This window comes from Dipteris shenzhenensis, chromosome 27 (genome assembly GCF_047967505.1).
Source record: "Dipteris shenzhenensis isolate YYH24624 ecotype China chromosome 27, Dip_SZ_1.0, whole genome shotgun sequence".
Taxonomy (NCBI): Eukaryota; Viridiplantae; Streptophyta; class Polypodiopsida; order Gleicheniales; family Dipteridaceae; genus Dipteris; species Dipteris shenzhenensis.
Genome location: NC_141622.1, coordinates 2,643,242 through 2,662,938, shown reverse-complemented (window position 1 = coordinate 2,662,938; position 19,697 = coordinate 2,643,242). Strand labels below are relative to the sequence as shown.

The window sequence follows — 19,697 nt, the reverse complement described above, 5'->3', positions numbered from 1 at the left end:
GGAGCTACTACAACAAATTGTAGAGTAGCAAGAGTCGACCACGCCACATGATACAGAGGCTGACCGAGCACGACAACGCATCACAACTTCTATACATTTGAGTAAGCGGGCATGGAGGAGGAGAAGATAGCTGATATGAGGGCAATCTGGATTAGCAGAGCGGGCCAACACAGTGATGTAGAGACCACTCACAACACGGAGAGCAACTAGAGCTCACTCTATTGAAGTCCGGCCTGACACAGCGTAACTCCGAAGAGACCGCCAGAGATGAGGGGTCACTTATGGACATAACTCAATGGATTCAAAGATCGAGGAGACCGCGCCCCTCACAACGTGAGATAACTAGACAAACACAGATCTAAATATTTTCAGCCTACAAGAGAGCCACCACGGTGCTGGGCTTCAGCTTCTGAGTCCTAGCTCTTAGTTTGCTTCAGACTGTATCTGATTTTGCTTGAGCTCTTGAGGTCATTAGATCAGCATAACTTAGTACCCAGCAAGGGCCCTAGTGCGCCCTTTGCTCCAACACATTGAGGCTTGTATCAGTTTTCTTCTTTGTGTACTTTGTAAGGCCTCTCGCGGACATAATACATCTCTCTCTCTCTCTCTCTCTCTCTCTCTCTCGCTCTCTCTCTCTCTCTCTCTCTCTCTCTCTCTCTCTGTGTATGAGTTTTCTTCTTTGTGTACTTTGTGAGGCCTCTCACGGACGTAATACATCTCTCTCTCTCTCTCTCTCTCTCTCTCTCGCGCGCGCCTCGCCCAGGCCCACTACTTGTCATCTATTTAATACACAGAATGTGCGGGGCTGCACTTCGCCGGCTCCACAACAAGAAAGCACAAGATCACGAAGGCCTTTGGACGGAGCACTTCGCACATGGGCAGGAGGTTCTAGCACCGATCCTTGCACATATTTTTAACCTTGCAGTTTGTCATGGCTTCCCACCAGCATGGAGCACCACCACTATCGTATCAATACACAAAGCAAGAGACCTCATGGACACCGGGAACTATCGCACCTTCATGATTGGCCACACACTAGCCAAGATCTATGGATCGGTACTAGAGAGAGAGATAAGCAGTCATACAGAGGCACAGGGGCAATGAGCAATAAGGCAGGCAGGATTCAAGAGGCAGCACTCTACTGTAGACCACATTTTCACCCTAAGGGATGTCATTGAGGGGGCGAGGCTCAGGCATCAGAGAGTCTACACATCCTTCGTAGACTTTCGAAAGGCCTTCGACACTGTTCCACAATCCCGCATGATCAAGAAACTACAGGAGATACAGATCCCAAAGATGTTGATTTGGGGTGTGATGAGCTTATATGAGTCAGTCAGAGGTAGGGTCCATGCTCCAGGCGGTCTATCGGATTGGGTCGAGATCACCATTGGGGTGAAGCAAGGCTGCCCTCTCTCACCGACTCTCTTTGGACTCTACATTGATGAGATCACATCTTTCATAGATCGCCTAGGTGGCAAGGGTTCATTACTGGGTGATCTCCTCATATAAATATTGTTATATGCTGATGATATAGTCCTTATATCCTATTCGGCGAAGGGGCTGCAGAGAGATTTGGAGGCATTAGAGGTGTTTTGCACAGAGAGAGATCTGACGGTCAACCTTGGGAAAACTAAGGTTATAATCTTCAACACCTCACGAGCAGTGACTCGCCGACTTACTTTCACCTATCATGGTGAGCCAGTGGAGATAGTGCAATCATACACATATTTGGAAGCAATCTTCACAGGACCCATCTTCACGATGAAACATGCAGCCCACAAGCACGGCTCACACGAGGGCGTAGTGCTTTGGCTAACTAGAGCGACAGTGTTTCCACACTTCCAAGATCCACCGACGAAGGGCTGGCTTCTTGACACGCTGGTGCGACTGACTGTCATGTATGTAGCACCTTTCTGGGGGTGAGATCTTCCGAGGACAGACTGGAGGAGCTTCGAGCGGCTACAGGTGACGATGGAATCCACGATGATCCGATGTAAGCCCTCAGTTCCACATGAGATAGTACAGGCAGAGTTCGCCATGACACCTCTCCACGTTGATGCCATCTTTCAGACAGTGACTTTCATCCACAGAGTCTGAGACTTACGCCACTGGAGACTTTCAAGGTTGGCCCAAGAGTCATCTAGACGACTCGCAGAGAGCCGGGCAGACACATGGTATGCACGCATATCTACATGGCTTGCCAGGCATGGTATCCAGATGGACAGGCTTCCCCCCTTTCAGTACAGCATGGATGTACCTCCGCGAGATGAGATCAACCGTATCATACGGTTAGGCCTCCTCCAGCTTCACACATCCTGGACTTGGGGGGAGGACGAGGAGCTCCCCACCAAGACCCAGTTTTATCGCGACCACTTCTTGAGAGTATCAGAGGAGGGACTCATCATCAGATCCCCGTATCTCAAGGATAGAGAAGTCTCCCATGCACTGAGGATTGCCATAGGTCAGATGCAGGTTTCGTCCCATCAGCTGAGGATCGAGGCAAGGAAGAGCAACAAGTATACCCAAGAGCAGCGGCCCTGCACACTATGTACGCTGGGGGCGGTTGAGACAAAGGAGCATTTTCTATGCGTTTGCCCAACCTACTACAAGATTCGGGGACACTACCACTGTCTCTACCTAGAGGGGAGTGGCTTCCGTCCTTTGTCACGACTGATCAATTTCCATGACCAGGTCTGTATCAGACTTTATCTGATGAAGATGCGGCGACACAGGGAGACGCTTCTACAACAGATCAGAGAGCAACAAGGGATGGTCAGACCACTGCAGGACATAGAGGGTGATCGGGCACAGCGACACGTCTCAGACTTCTATACATTTGAGTCAGCCCCCGGACACATTGGAGTGAAGGAGGAGGAGCTAGCCGATATGAGAGAAATATGGATGAGCAGCCAGCACAGTACCACTGAGAGAGGGGCGCAAAGACCACGCGCGCGACAGAGAGTCCCCAGAGTACACTCTATTGAGGTCCGACCTATCACAACTTTCCTCAAGGGAGACCGACAGAGACAAGGGGTCACTCTAGACATAGCCCAGAGAGTCCAGAGAGCGAGACCGCGTCCCCCACCATAGCGCGAGACAGCTCGACAGACACAAATACGAGACATCTTCGCAGCCCACCAAAGAGCCATCACTATACCAGGCTTTGGTTTCATCCCAGCGGCTGGATAGATTGATTGAGCTGGCCCACTATGCAGTTGTAGTTGACTTTTTCTATCATTATGATTTTGTTAGCATAGATTAGTACTCATCAGCAAGGGTCCTAGCGTACCCTTTGCTTCAGCCCACTCACGCTTGTATGAGTTCACTTTTTGTGTACTTTCGTCCCATAGGCCCATGAAGCCTCCCGTGGACGTCTCTCTCTCTCTCTCTCTCTCTCTCTCTCTCTCTCCCCCCTAAAAATTTGAAGATTGCAACCATGCGTCAGCCTGTTACAAACAAAGATTTACCCACATAGCAGCTCAACTTTTGGTACTAATAAGAACACATACATTGATTTGTGTACTAAACAGTTTTTTTAAAACCATAGTTAGGACACTTCTTTTGTGTCCCCACCCCCCCTTTCTCTCTCTCTCTCTCTCTCTCTCTCTCTCTCTCTCTCCCCGCCATGCTGCCTCCTTGCTCTCCTTGGAGCTGCTCCCCGCCTCCCACGCCCCAGCTCCAGCTCCCCCCTGCCATGCTGCGACCTTCCACCATGCCCCAACTCCCCGCCTCTCTAGACTGCCCCGACCTGCTCGCCCTGCTAGCCTGCCCACTAGCGCACTCCCTCCCCCCCCGTCTGCTCCTCTGCTGCTGCTGCTCGCGCTGCTGCGTGCACCCCCCCCACACGCTGTCGCACTGCACCTGCTCTCTTCCCCGCTCTCGCTTGCTGCCCCACCTCGACATTGCTGCTGCTGCTGCTGCTGCACCACTGCCCGCCTTTGCTGCGCCTTGACCCGCCACGGAGGCCCATAGCACCTGGTTGTTGCTTGCAAAGCAACCTTGGGCTGCAAAACACCAAGGTTAGCTGGGTGGCGCCCACCCCATCCCTCATAATCTACGCCTAGCAGCTTATCAAGAAGTCTATCTGAAAATATCAGACCAAGAAGTGGTGACATTATGGGGACAAAGGAGAGCTCACCCGACCAGAAAACACGGGGTGACAAGGATCGGAAGTACAGCCTCATCTGGACGAAGGCGGAGAAAATAGAAGACCCGAACACCAAGGCCTGCATATCAACACTCAAGGAGATATGCAAGATGCAAGACACAGAAATCAAAGGCCTACGCAAGAAGTTGAGAGAGACTAGAGAAGAAGAGCTCTCAAACCTTCGAGCCCAAATGCAAGATGAAATGAAGAAATGGCAAGAGGAGATGCAAAGCAAATGGGTATGTGAGAAAGGTAAAATGATTCAAGACATTACCCATGCTTTGGGTGAAAAAAACAGCAACTTGACATCAAAAATTGAGACATTGGAAGCCCAGGTTGATGCCCTCCGAAATGAGAATGACAAACTGAAAGCAAGTGCTCATTGGGAAGAAGGGGAGTTTCAGCCACCTTTTAACGAGGAGCTGAACACCATTAAAGAGCAAATGCAGCAACTCAGGAATGTGAAGGGGACGTCAGAGGAAGGGTACAAGATCATTGATATGCTGAAACCAGAGAATGAACAACTCAAAAAGGAAATGGCAGCTTTGCAAACAACAGTACAAGCGAAACATGCTGAGTTCACACAACAAATTGCGAAGGGGACAGCGGATATGCTTGCATGGAAAGATGTACTGAAGAAAGACACAACACCAAAGAAAAGGGAGATCATTTCTGAAATAATTGAGCAAGAAAAACGACGGGACAGCAAGAGTCTAAATGTACTGGTCAGAGGCCTAACAGTTGGTGATAGCCCCATGGCAGACACCAAAATCCTCTTTGACAAAATGGGAATAAACCTCACTTGTGAATCAGCCTGGAGAGTGGGTAAAACAGATGCACCGACGAGGCCTTTGGTGGTAAAGCTGCGAACATCCACAGATAGATCCACCCTTATGAGTACACGGGCAGCATTTAAGGGGACCAGGATCTTTCTAGATGAGGATCTCACACTCCTACAACAGGAGCACAGAAGGGAAGGGATGGTACGTGTGATGGCTGCAAGGCAAGAGGGGAAAGGGCGGTTTACAGAGATGGTAGGGTGATCATTTGTGAGAGGGTAGAAAAAGAAGCACGAGATGCACCAGGAGGAGAAGGGGACAGCAGCAAATGACGGTGTCTGAATGATGTCGTGAGAATGCAAAACAAATTGAGGATGGCAGTGTGGAATTGTAATGGCACCCTATGGTCCGACCCAGGGGGGTTCTTGGAGACATACCATAACAGAGATGTGACCTTCTATACTGAAACACATGAAAGCCCAGAGAGAGGGCTACCCACAGTGACAGGATACACGTGGGAGTCTGCCCACAAGAGGGAATTGAGGAGGGATAGTGGGGTACGAGGATCCGGAGGGGTGGCTGTCCTTTTCACATCACATCTGAGGCCACTCCTCACTATGGTACGAAAGGAGGAGCATGCACGACACATGTGGATCCGCATCCAGTTACCAGACACACAGCTGACCTTCATTGCAGTATGCTATTTTCCCCCAGAAACATCATCCTATGCACGAGAGGTCACCACTGATGGGCACAGCCCATATGAGACTATTCATGATGATATCACGGAGTTCTCCAGACATGGGGACGCTCTCCTCCTCGCTGACTTCAATGCACAAACTGGGAACAGACAGGTGGGCCTATTCAATTTTGATGGGGATTCCCTCATAGTACCAAAGATGGATGCAGCAGAGCTGGGGATTGTGAGGCAGTTGGCAGATGCAGAAGCACCAGTGACAGCATATGGGAGACATTTACTCGAGCTGGGAGCCATACATGACTTGATCATATATAGTGGTCTTCGTAGATGGCCATCATCTGGTGGCCTCACCTGTTTCCCACATGGAGGGGGAAGTAGCACGATAGACTACCTGCTCGGCCCACTAGCATTGGCCCCACGAATACATGATTTTATGGTTCCACCTCCTCCACTTGGGGCTGACCACTCATATCTCACTTTTTGCATATCAGTCGCCACACCAGCCATGAGGAGGGCCCCTCCACCACCCGCTTGTGTCCAAATTCATTTTGACCGTGCTCTTGACCCGGTGTACGTGAGCCACCTGGCTTCCGAGCTTCCAGTACTACTTGAGGATGAGATGGACCTCGCACATGCATCAGACACTCTCACATCGGTGATACAAGATGTTGCCGCCAAATCCTTTCCCACGACACGATCTGCACGTGTTCCAGATGGGAAGATGCCCTCAAATCCATGGTTTGATGATGAGTGCAAAGAGATGAGAGCCCACCTTACACGTGAGATAGAACTGGGACATTTGACTCCGCCAAAGGCACATCGGATATCACGCCGAGTGACACGGCGTAAGAAGCGAGCTGTTCTCATGCGCAGGATGGACGAGGTGATCAGTTCCTTTCGCGGAGGAGATCCTACCACTGGATGGGGACTCCTATCAAAAGGGAAATCACCCATTCCCATCACAAATCCCACAGTCTGGCACACATATGCATGCTCCCTATATGATGTCCCAGGCCAGGCACCACCTGATCTGTCCTCTATGCCCAAGCCCACCACATGCCATTTGTTTACTCCACAGAATGTATGAGCTGCCCTTCTCCGGCTTCATAACCGATGATCACCGGATCATGAGGGACTACGCACTGAGCATTTTGTGCATGGGCAAGAGATCCTGACCCCGATATTAGCACAGCTGTTCAATCATGATTTATGCCATGGCTTCCCAACTACCTGGAGCATACCACCATAGTACCGATACACAACGCAGGCCATCCCATGCACACTGGGAACTATCATACTCTTATGATTGGCCATACTTTGGCTAAGATTTATGGGTCGGTACTAGAGAGGGAGATCAGCAGTCACACAAAGGGCCACGGACAACGAGCACTTGGCCAGGCAGGATTTCGGAGACAGCACTCCACCCTGGATCACATTTTCACTCTGAGGGCTATTATTGAGGAGGCGAAGTCGAAGCACCAGAAAGTCTACACTTGCTTCGTAGACTTTCGTAAGGCATTTGACACTGTCCCACGCTCTCGACTGATCTGGAGATTACAGGAACTACAGCTCCCAGCCATCATGATTTGGGGGGTCATGAGTTTATATGAGTCTGTCAGAGGGAAGATACGCACCCCAGGAGGCTTATCAGACTGGATTGAGAGCACCATCGGAGTAAAGCAAGGCTGCCCCCTACCACCAACTCTCTTCGGGCTCTATATCAACGAGATCACTTCTTTCGTCGATCGATTAGGTGGAGAGGGTTCGCTCCTAGCTGACATGATGGCGCAGATACTGTTGTATGCTGATGACATAGTTCGCATATCATCCTCCGCAGAGGGACTACAGAAACATCTAGAGGCTTTGGAGATGTTTTGCAAAGAGAGAGACCTCACAGTTAACCTTGGGAAGACCAAGGTTATGATCTTCAACACCTTGCGAGCAATAGTACCCCGTCACCATAGTTTCACATACCGGGGCGAGCCTGTGGAGATAGTGCAGTCCTACACATATTTGGGGATAGTGTTCACTGGACCAGGTTTCACGATGATCCATGCAGATACGACACGACTCACACAAGGACGGGGTGCTCTGGCCCAACTAGAGAGGCGATGCTTCCAAGCACACTTCCAGGACCCCCCGACGAAGGGCTGGCTCTTTGACAAACTGGTGAGACCGACTGCCATGTACGCAGCACCTTTCTGGGGGAGTGACATTTCAGCGACAGAATGGAAGAGATTTGAGAGATTACAGGTGACCATGGGATCCAGGATAATTTAGAGTAAATCCTCAGTCCCTCATCAGATTATACAGGAAGAGTTCGCCATGACCCCCCTCTAGGTTGATGCCATCTTCCAGATGGTGACGTTTCTCCACAGAGTTTGGTCCTTATCCCAGTGGAGACTACCGAGACTAGCATTAGAGTCCTCCACGCAACTAACGGAGAGTGGTGTCGATACAGCATGGTATGCACGGGTATCCACATGGTTTGATAGCCACGGCATTCAGATGGACAGACTTCCTCCCTTTCAGTATAGCCTTGACGCACCACCCGAGATGATCCCACGAGATGAGATCAACCGTATCATACGGTTGGACCTCCTCCAGCTCCATACATCTAGGGCTTGGGGGGGAGAGGAGCTCTCCACCAAGATCCAGTTTTACCGTGATCACTTCCTGAGGATCTTGGAGCATAGTCTTGTCATCAGACCACAGTATCTTGAGGACAGGAGAGTCTCACATGCACTGATGATCGCCATTGGTCATCTACGAGTCTCATCACATCAGCTACGGATCAAGGTAGGGAGAGCTGCAGGCATACCCAAAGAGCAGAGGACTTGCACACTATGCCAGATGGGGGAGATCGAGACAGAGGAACACTTTCTATGTGTCTGCCCAGTCTACTATGAGATTCAAGGACGATACCATTGCCTCTTTCAGGAGGGACAGGGCTTTGGCCCACTCACATGATTAATACAATTTCACGATCACGTCTGTGTTAAGCTCTACTTGCTTGAGATGTGCCGACAGAGAGACACACTGATGCGACAGGCCAGAGAGTAGCATGGGCCGATGCCACAGGTCACCATCGACAGATCACAGACTTGTGTCACAGATTTCTATGCATTTGAGTCAACTGCCAGCATAGCCGAGGGAGAGCAGCTTGATGAGATGAGAACATCATGGATCAGCGGTAGGGGTGCATGAGGGACGCACACTCCACGTGCGACGCGGAGAGAGCCCAGAGTACGTACGATCAAGGTCCGGTCTATCTCATCCCTTCTCAGAGGCGACCGCCAGAGAGGAGGCAACACCCTTGACATAGCACACCGGATCCAGAGATCGAGGAGACCACGCCCTCCCCCACGTCGCGAGACAGCCCGACAGACACAGATACAAGAGCTTCTCACATCTCATCAGAGTGCCACCAAATTACCTGGATATATGGAACCTGAGCACGTACTAGGAGTGCTAGCCCGAAGCGTGTGACACGCTCCTATTACTCTGCTACTCTAGTATTTTGTTCACTAGTTGAGCATCTTAGTGTTTTAGCTTTTGTTTTCAGTCAGTTTTTCAGCTTTAGTTCTTAGCAAGGGTCTTAGTGAACCCTTTGCTTCAGCCCTCAGTGGCTTGTATGAGGTACTTCTTGGATTCACACTTTGTCTCATAGGCCCGCGAGGCCTCTTGCAGACATCTCTCTCTCTCTCTCTCTCTCTCTCTCTCTCTCTCTCTCTCTCTCTCTGTGCGTGTGTGTGCACGCACACACGTGCATGCATGCATGCGTGCAGGTGTGTAATTCCACACAAAAAATGTGTGCGCGCGTGTGCGTGTGTGAAGTGTTTTTTCTCTATACATACAAGCATATAAAGTGAAGTTGGCTTCAACAAGCGACTCATTTTCTCTAACATGGTATCAGAGCCAAGCTATTGATGAGCTTTAGTGTCTTGGAGATCCACAAGAAAGGGCCTTATCCAAACTAAAGAGAGGTGACCTTGCCAAGGAGGGAGCAGCAACCACATTCAAGTGTGATGTGTTTACTTCTAGTGAGTGCAGAAACGGGTAAAAATACTTCAAGTAGTCTACCCTTTGCCATGGGATCCCTTTTGCTCATTCCAAATATTATTGAGACTGAGAAGCTAGACGTAACTTCTGAAGGGGACAGATGGATGGATCTATTAACGCTATGGGATTTTAAAAACTCCGGATACTCATGATATGGACGAATAATTGTACCAATGTTCCAGAATAGATCCAGTTGTTCTTGGACGATGTGGAGAAGTACCTCGAGAATAGGAAGTGCAGGTTAGAGGACTAGATGATAAGGACATCCTCGACTTGTTCCTAAAATCTTCTCCAAGAGAGCTGATGGAGACATACTTCAAGGGAGTTAGTATCAGGCCACAGTGTACCATTGACAATGGGTAATGGATAATGATGGTCAATACCCCACCCATTAGCCCCCATATGGGGTGTGCCACTAGGGCCATAAGGAAAGAATGCATGAATGAATGATTGAATGAATGAATAAAAGTTTATAAAAGTCTATGAAAGACCAAAGGGTCTATGAGATGGACAAAAAAAACCCAAATACAAAAGAAAGCTAAGCCTTAAGGGGAAGACCACTAAACAAGTACCCAAGCCCGAGGCTCTAATGTCTGATACAAGAAAGTAACTATATCGTGTTGCTGCTGCGCAAGAGAAAGAAACCCCCGGTGAGAATAGAGAGTGAGATCCCTGGCCACTAGCCCCCTCGTCAACTATCCATCAATACCAGTGACGGGACCTTTGGATGCTATCTATTGGACCAACTCCACCAGGCAGCAGGGCATGGAAGATAGTTTGCAGGCTTGGGACTTTGTATGGACAGGCTATCACTGTTTCTGTATAGCCTTGAGTCGCCATTCCCTTCGCTCACCTATGAAGGAATGAACCAAGTCATCATCTGAGAGGGTTGTTATAATTATGATCCACGACGAGTGGTGAGCTTTCTTCTCGAGTCCAATGACATAGAGATCATCTCTTGTGGGCGGAGAGGAGAGGAAAGGGGGAACCATGAGAGCCTAGTTGAAGACCTTAGGGCAAAAGATGAGACGCAGTAGAGCATGACTAGACAGATTGGACCACATAAGGACCTCATGACATCTTCTTTCACGACTAGACATGGGGAGAGAGGGACTTGGGTAGACTAGTCATGCTAAGTCCCAGCATTATTCTATTATTGATTTCCTTCTTTGACAATGCCATCCCTTTCTAGATTTTAGAGCCCTGTCATCCGAGATTCTTGAGCCCTATCGGATGAGATGATCTTGGCATATCCGAGCACACCACCTCCTCTAATCCCTAAACTGATCCTGTGCAGACTGCCCTGTGGTAAGCGTATGACTGCACAACCTCCACCGCCTCTCCTTGGTAAGTGAAGCTATGTCGATGAAGTACTGCCCGTGAGGGTGTTAAACCCTGGTCTTGCCAAGGTTGAAAGTCAACTCTCTCTCTCTCTCTGGTCTTGCCAAGGTATGCCTGCACAATTGTACAAACGTCCACACTGCCGTACGGACAAGTGCACTATGCTGCCAGAAATCCATACAACTTGTCAGAAGTTGATTTCGAGCAATTTCGAACTGTTTTCGGAGGGTTTTTTCTCAAATCTAGACTCTTTTCAGTAATTCGGGCCTTCCTCCAGGGGCTCCAACCTCCTCTAGCACCATTTGGCTGGGATTCTCTCCCTCTTGACTCAGATCTACCTGGTACAGTTGGATTTGAAGATTTTCACCCTCTTTTATGTCACGTTTGCACACATTGCGGTGACATTAAGGTGATTTTGCTCTAGAGATTGGGGCTTTTGTGTCACATTTGTAGATTTTGCAGTGACATTTGCTCCTTTTGGTCACATTCTGGGGCTTTTGCAATATTTGCCCTATTTTGACTTCATTTCCACTCCGACACTGGGAATTTTGGATCTATTGCTGACAGATTGTAGGATATTTTTAGATTTGCGGGTTATTTTGTCACATTTGCTTTATTTCAGCAAAATTTGGGACTTTTGATCATTTGCCCCAAATTTGACAGTTTTGCCCTTCCATAAATTGGGGGTTTGCCATGACAGATATGTGCCGGTTGCACTATTATTTGGGCATACAGTTTGCATATGTTGAGGGGGGTATAATGATGAGCCAGTCCAAGTATATTGGACAGCTCCTTAATCGCTTCCAGTTCCAGGATTGCAAGCCAATTTCTACTCCATTGGAGCCTGGCTTTCGTTAATCTTCAGTATGCCATTTCCCAGCTCAGCAAGTACATGCACAAGCCTAGTACGCAGCATTGGCAAGTAGTGAAGTGGGTCTTTCGATACTTGAAGGCCACGCAACATTTGGATTTACTCTATGGTTCAGAGGCCCCACTTCATTCACGGACAGCGACTGGGCAAGACGTTGCGACACTAGGGTGTCACACAGCAGCAACTGTTTTATGCTTGGAGCATCATGCATCTCTTGGTTCAGCAAGAAGCAGCCTACAGTTGCCACATCCAATTGTGAGGTTGAGTACAGAGCAGCTTTCACAGCTACAGTAGAGTGTGTTTGGCCTCGCAAGTTACTTGCAAATCTTGAATCATTCAGCCCGACTCTACTATGATCTACACCTTCAGCCAGAGTATTTTGGCGGTTGCTAGAAACCCAATGTTTCATACGTGCACAAAGCATATTGAAGTCCGCTATCACTATATTCGAGAACGAGTCTGGTGGAGACATCCAGTTATCCTATGTCCCCACCGAGGACAACCTGGCAGATCTTTTCACGAAAGCTTTACCGCGGCCCAAGTTTGAGGCATTTTGACATGCTTTACACTTGGCTCCTTTTGTTACGTGAGGGATCACTCTGTACATATCATAGGTTGCTATATCCCTCTGCGACGAATATGTGCAACCATGATGTAGTTTCCAAGTATTCCTGAGATATTTCCTGGATACTTCAGCCATACCATGGAGGGAGGGGTTTGTTAGCACTCAGCCCTGGTATGAGCCTTGTAGGTCAAGTCAACTCTATGAGTTGACTTCTTTGGTCAACCCTACAGTTGACTTGGGGGCCATATAGGCCACCCTTTGTATTTTCCTCTTATCCATTTGAGCAGTACTACGTTTTGCTCCAGCTTGTTGTTTGCTTCCTGCACTCAACTCCTATTCCATTGCTTCCTGTACCCAACCTTGTTGCAACGTTCCAAACCTTCTTTTAGGCAACTTTCTAGCTTTATAGCTTCGGTGATCTAATAGATTTTTCAGATTACCATTGTTGTCATCGTATCTTTCTCTGATGCGTGCATAGGCCTGACATCTTAGGAGTGCATGCTACTCATTTTGCTGATTTTGCTTTTTCTATCTTTTCTTGGGACCTAGATCTTCCCCACCTTCCCTTCTGCACTTCTAGATCATGTGAGCTAGTTGTCATTTTGCGTATTACATGCCTTTTAAAAATTGATATGTCTTCCCCAAGGTATTTTTGCATTCCATAGCTATTCAATGGATTCATTTCCTACTTGCAGAATTGCACTTTTGCCCCTAGGTCTTGCCATAACTTTTATAGCATCTTTTGTGTCACTAACCCTCTAATGATCTCACATGCATCCTCTGGTATATCCGCAGCTGTTGTACCCCCAAGTGGTCTGAAGAAAAACTTCAATTCCTGGACAAGGCGATTGAACAAGAGGAGGCCTTGCTAAAAGAAATCGAAGAATGTGAAGCCCTTTGGTCAAAGCTTCAGGATTATGAAAGAAGGCTGCAAGCAAAGGAAAAGGAACATGATGAGAAGGATGCGATCATCGCAAAATATAGATCGCTCTCAAAGGAAGGCCTTGCACAAGAACAAATCGACCATGCTAACCATTGCTTGACAATTGTTCTCCACTCACTCAGTTCTGTGGGGCAATTACTATGGGGACCTAAGAAGGTGTCTGAAGCGCTCGAGTTGGTGCAAGGAAACATCCTAGTGGCAATGATAAAGTTTGTTATCAATATAAAGGAGCTCACCAACCACTACATCTATCCATTTCATCCTGTCTAGGTGCCATCCAATGGTTTCTGTGGCTTTGAATGCCTTGTGAGGTATCCTCTTGGTCTCCATCTTCTCAACTTTGTTAAGGTAAGCCATGAACTTGCATAATGCCTCCCCTTCAAGAGGTATCACTGTGAATCAAAAGAAAACGTTGGGAGAACACATGCATTGGTCTTTCTTAAAGACAACGGTAAAGATTCTCAAACAAACCCTCAACCTCACAGGTACCACTCCTCGACTTCAGGGACGATTCCATTCTACTGCCAGACATTGACCTTGAGGGAGCAGGTATGCTACGTGTTTCGGATAACAGGTGAGCCCCGATCACACCTTATGGACAAGCGTTATTAGATCTAGGCAAGATGCATGATCTCATTATCTATAATGGTCTTGATAAATGGCCCACTTCAGGTGGTCCCACGTGCTTCCCACACGGGGGGCTGTAGCATTGTCGATTACATCATGGGACCCCCTGCCTTCACATCTCTAATCACAGATTTTATTGTCGTACCTCCTCTCCCAGGGGCTGATCATACATACCTCTTCTTTAGCATCTCTACACCCCGTCTCACAGCATCTTCCACTTCACAGATTGCCTACACCACCTATCCTGACATACGTTTCGATCGCGATCTTTCACCTATATACGCAGCCCGCCTTTACATACTTCTCACATATATTGACTTCATACCCCTACTAGAGGACTGTGCTGCCTTGATCACCCCCTCACTACACGAGACTACCCTTCACGCTTTCCCTCACGCCACTCGCTCTACCCGTCCACCACCACCTAGGACCGTACCTTGTAATAGCTGGTACAATGGGATGAATGTTGCACTCTTAAAATTGGGAGGCTGGCTATGTTTCACAAAACAAGTAAGGCCTTGATCCTTACCACTTTGTTTGCGGTAAAAGAATAAGCCATACATTAAGATCTTTTTGTTTTTTTAAATGGAAAAGAGAGATTGCAAGCTCTTTAAGTATAAGCCTAGGCAGGCTTTACCTTTGACAAAACTTCATAAAACTGTTTGAAAACAAAGTCCTTATGACCAAAATAACAAAAGACGAGTAAGATCTCGAAACTGATGGATTCACCTAAAAGTATGGGGGATCTCTCTCTCGCAAACGTAGCATTGTTGCAATGTTTTGTATCATGACTGATCTCAGTATGTTCCAAACACAAAGCTGCACTTCCTTCTTCCAAGTGATTCCCAGCCTTACAAAGCGTTTTCAGTCCATTGCCAATTTCTGTTCCACACAGGCCTAACGCACAGGCATTCCCAGAAAGGTGAAAATGACTTTCTTATTTAACTTCTGCATAACAGGCAGAATTGAGAGATCTAAAACACTTAGCTAGGCGGCCCCTCACAAGAAACTTGCAGAATAACATCCTCCATAACTGAAACTTCAGTCTACTAGATGGCTTAGCTCTCCATACTTCCATGCTTTCAAAGTCCAGTCTGTTAGAAAACTTGAGGGATTCCTAACGTGGACCAGCCACAAGGATCTTACTGTGCGGGGAATTCAGGACCGGGGCACGTATTGCGCCATTTTTATGACGGGTTGAAACAGACTCCAGATCTCTGGTACCTTAAAGGGCTTGGTCAGCCGTCAGACTTCACTATCAGATGGCTTGACCATATGGAGAGCTACGACCATTTCCACACTTCCATCCTCTGATGACCAGGGTAGGCCTTATTGGCTGCACTAAAATAACTCCAATAAAGATATAATTTCTGCTGTCCATGTAGCAGCCATCTTGCTGTCTGTGTGGCAGCCTCATTCCCACCCCATACTGATGCATCTATCCACAACATGATGCAATTGTCAAGCCCCTTAGTTCTCCTCATTTGGGGCTTAAGAATATATGGCTCACCCTTATTTGTCGTTACCAAGAATTTATTTTTTTGTGACACTCGTGAATTCAATACATTTAAGAGATAGGGAGATATTCAAAGCAATCCTGGGAATTAAATGAAGAACTGGTTTTACCACAAACCTTACAGACAGTTCAACAAACTGTACATTTTTAAACAGTCACATGTCATGAAAATCTTATACTACACTAACATACATTGCACAATCAAGGGCAAGATCTGAAAGAACCCTTTGCTGAATTTTGTACCTGACCCACGGATATTGCCTGCAGTAATTCCTCTTCCGTGAGAAAGTCACAGTAGCCCTGACCATGTAGACCAAGCATCGAAATAAGTATTTGCCCATGCAGATCACACATTAAAACTCTGAGATAAAACGAAAAATGAAGGCTTGATTTTGTTAACTTCCAAAGGAAGCTAATGTGATAGCTACAATGGACCAACACCCCACCCCCCCTCACCAACACTTTTGAAAAAAAGAACAAGACAAACAGAAATGTGGAGTGCAGAAGTCTTGGCATACATGCATACAAAACGTTCATAGGATCCGACATTTGTCACATAATTCACTATAAACTCTTAAAATTTTCAAAATTGTGAATGACATATTTTTCTAAGCAGATTTTCCAACAGAATCGAATGCATCTGCAATAACTGCACTTCACGATTGTAGCGCAAGTTGGACCAATATAGTAAAGAACGGCATTCCAGGATGCTATGACATCAATCTTCAGAGAAATAAGACCATTGCTGTTAATCATGTCACGCGTGTACCTCAATCATAATCACAGCATCTGCAGCACCAGCAACTATCATGTCTAACCTTGACAACTCCATCTCTCCTACAGTAGGATTTACAACAAACTCCCCATCTATCATGCCCACACGGACTGCAGCAACTACCTTTGTCACGGGTATATCAGAGAGTGCTCTGCAAGGTAAAGAGCAAAGTCTGATCATTTCATTTTCCAAAGGAAATACCAAAAGGTACTTAATGAAGCTGCATTAACAACCAGTTCACAGAACACCCCATTTACCACATTTTCATACTAATTTTGATTTTCTCACAAATTCATGTATTGTATTGACCAAGTCCCCAATCATCTCTATCAGATCCTAAAATGCACGAAAATGCCTACGTTCAATGTCTTCTCCTCTCCCACTTACAAGGCAGCACTAGCCACTGTGATTGCTAATGGCTCAGGGGAATGTTCAGCATCATAGCTCAAGACCTGCAAAGAAACCATGGGCAACAATTTCACTAAAGCCACTAAACAAACCAGAGTCCTTTTCCAGCAAAACATTTTTTACTTAAACTATCTATCTTAACAAACTGTCTTAAGAATGCTTTTGAAAAATCAATCTTGATCACAATTAAATCCAACAAGTCTCCTTTTATCAATCACAAACTGAGTAATCCCCAACATAATGCTTCAAGGAGTTTTCAGAGGCTGGAATTGGATTTCAAATAGTATGATCAACGATGGAATTCCAGCTCACACTAGGGTATACCACACGAATATTCTGCATTTTAGTTGTATGAAGATGCCTCCATGCAGTTCATTAAGAGGGCATGTCTGGCTCTTGGTATACCTAGGTTCTCACACGATGTGAAGATGTGGGTTTCTCAAAGGATTGCCTCCTATGAAGCCTGGATTGTTAGCGGCGACAAGGCTCTCTAAACATAAAGTGAACCATCGAATGTTACATGACCTGTCACATCCATTACCCAATCATGTGTACCTACTGCATAGATGGCCTCCAGGATCTTTCTTTTTTCATTCAAAGAAAGCTGTTCCAGACTTGTTGAATCAAAAGAGAAGGAGAAACCTTTAAAGGTGTTGAAAAGAATTATTTTTGTCTGAGACCAGTTTACTCAAGGGTTTGCTGTCCACCCAAATGAAACGGAGGGGGCGGAAGAAAGGGGGAAGAGGAGGGGAGGTGTAACAAGGGCGTGAGTTTGTACTTGCGTGGGGCAGGACCCTGGAGAACTAAGGAGCAAGGCCACGGGGTGTGGATGTGCAAGTTTTCCCCCTTAGGGAATTGTGCCTTGGGGGCAGATGAGAGGTTTAAACCCAAGAGGGGTCAAAGAACCTTAGGATCCAAAAGTTGGCCATTGGTTTGGCTTTAAAAAGGTCCCACTAGAGGAGGGGCAAGGGGCAAATGAAGGGGTAATGCCACGTGGCATTTTCACATGCCATGATCCATTTAGCAAGGTTCTCTACGGAAGGTCCCAGGAGGAAGGGAACGTAGCGCGGGTGATGGACGACAAGGACTAAGAGAATTTTTGGAGCTTGCAACAATTGATGCCAGTGACAATACAGCTGTACGGAACCTCAATCATCATGGTTGTAGGGTTGTGTGAGGAGCCTTAGATTCCTTGCTCGTACGGCTAGGTTGTACAAAGTGCGTACGGACCACGAGCCCATGAAGTTGCGCAGTATATGGATCTGCAGTACGGCTTGCAGTACAAATCGCAACATATCGACGTGCAATACAATGTGCTATGTACGGGTCCATAGTACGGTTTGCTGTGTACAAAGCTGTTGTATGGACGACGTGTACCACCGTACGGACTATTGCTGCATTCAATGTATGGACAGATAGAGTGTACGGACAAATATAGTTTCGTACAGAGTATCCATGGGCTGGTAGCTCGAAGTACATGACCATACGGTCAATCGGTTGTCACCTCAGTGTATGGATTGAGCAAACGTCGTGTCTCTAGCTGAGTGGTGGCTTCTGGAGCTGTTCTGGGCCAGTGCAGGCTGCAGGAGGAACGTTCCCAACTACTTTTGGCATATGCTCTTAGGAGGACTCGGGCACAGATCCCGAGGCAATCATTTCGGGGCAGATCTGTGGACCATCTTTCCTCTACAGCTCTTTCTTGTTCACCCTCCGCTCTCTACCTTCGTTTCTCTCTTCTCCTGATTGCTAGAAGACACCTGCACCCTGCAGGGAGCCTGGACAGAGGATAGGTGCGAGGAAGGAGCTCGCCCCTCTGCCACAGACAACGGTAGTTGGTTCCAGGTTCTGTTTTTCCTTATTCTTTCTTGCTTTGCAGCTTTTTGCAGTGCATGCATGTTGTTTGCAGTCCTTTCAAAACTCCTACAGGTTCTAGCAAGCACCCAGAGGCAAGGGTGATCCTGTGGAAGGCCTAAGGACAGTGTGGATGCATGTGATAGTCTTGAGCTGCCTTAAGCTCAGTTTGTCAGAGGCATGGATGCTTGAGTATGCCTTGCCAGTGGGAATTCTAGTGGTGCACTTGGATTAGATGCCTTGAAGACAAGTAGAGGATTTGCAGAGAGGAACGATGCAAGGTTGAACCCCTGTTGTAAAGCATTTCCATTCAGAAGCATTAAATAAATACCGTAAGGGGCGCAAAGGCATCTGGGGCCAATGGCTGCACTGTGTACTATTTTCATTGAGCAAGGGCATTCTAGCCTCACCTTTGTTGTTATTGAAGTTTGTTTCTAAGTTGTGCTAAGTGATTGAAGTGACTGAAGCTTGCATTGTGGCCATTTATGAAGTTTATCACTACCCTTTTGTTTATCGAAGGCCGGTTTCTGTGTGTGTGTGTGTGTGTGTGCATACACATATACACGTACATATACATATACATATACGTATGCATATAAATGTATATGTATACACATATGTATGTATGTAAATGTACATGTACACACACACTTTTTTTTTTAATAGAACCTTTCATTAAAAGAATTTACATTTGTAGATGTCTCAAAGTGAGACATACACATACACACACATGGATGAATCTAGGAACATATATGCAAACTCATCCTCAAAAACCACAACACATAATGCAATTTAAATCTCATAAGAGTCACTCACAAGATTGAAATCCATAATCTTCATCATGCACAACAAGGACTAGCTACTATGACATCCCCACCAACATCGAGACTAGACCACAGTATAAACATATACTTTCACACATACATATCCACACAGCTGTGTACACAAGCATCCATTCATACAAAGCCTTTGTATTGAATTGCTGAGAGTATTGAATTTCTGTCAACACTCCGAAGGTGAAGGGCACACTTAGCTACCCAAGGCTGGCACTAAAGGAGAAGGCTAATCAAAATGTAATCCACATTCCTTACATTCAAGATACAACTGCCGAT

At 47.0% G+C, this 19,697-nt stretch overlaps 1 protein-coding gene across 1 annotated transcript in view; it reads right to left on the bottom strand.

The window, feature by feature from the left end:
- LOC147883734 (putative polyribonucleotide nucleotidyltransferase 1, chloroplastic) overlaps positions 1-19,697 on the bottom strand; it is a 114,855-nt gene that overhangs the window by 66,039 nt on the left and 29,119 nt on the right. The window contains exons 6-8 of the mRNA XM_087398392.1: positions 16,714-16,778; positions 16,321-16,477; positions 15,795-15,851 (exon numbers count right to left, since the gene is read on the bottom strand). Coding sequence (XP_087254518.1) covers positions 15,795-15,851; positions 16,321-16,477; positions 16,714-16,778 — 279 coding nt within the window. The remainder of the gene's footprint in view (positions 1-15,794; positions 15,852-16,320; positions 16,478-16,713; positions 16,779-19,697) is intronic.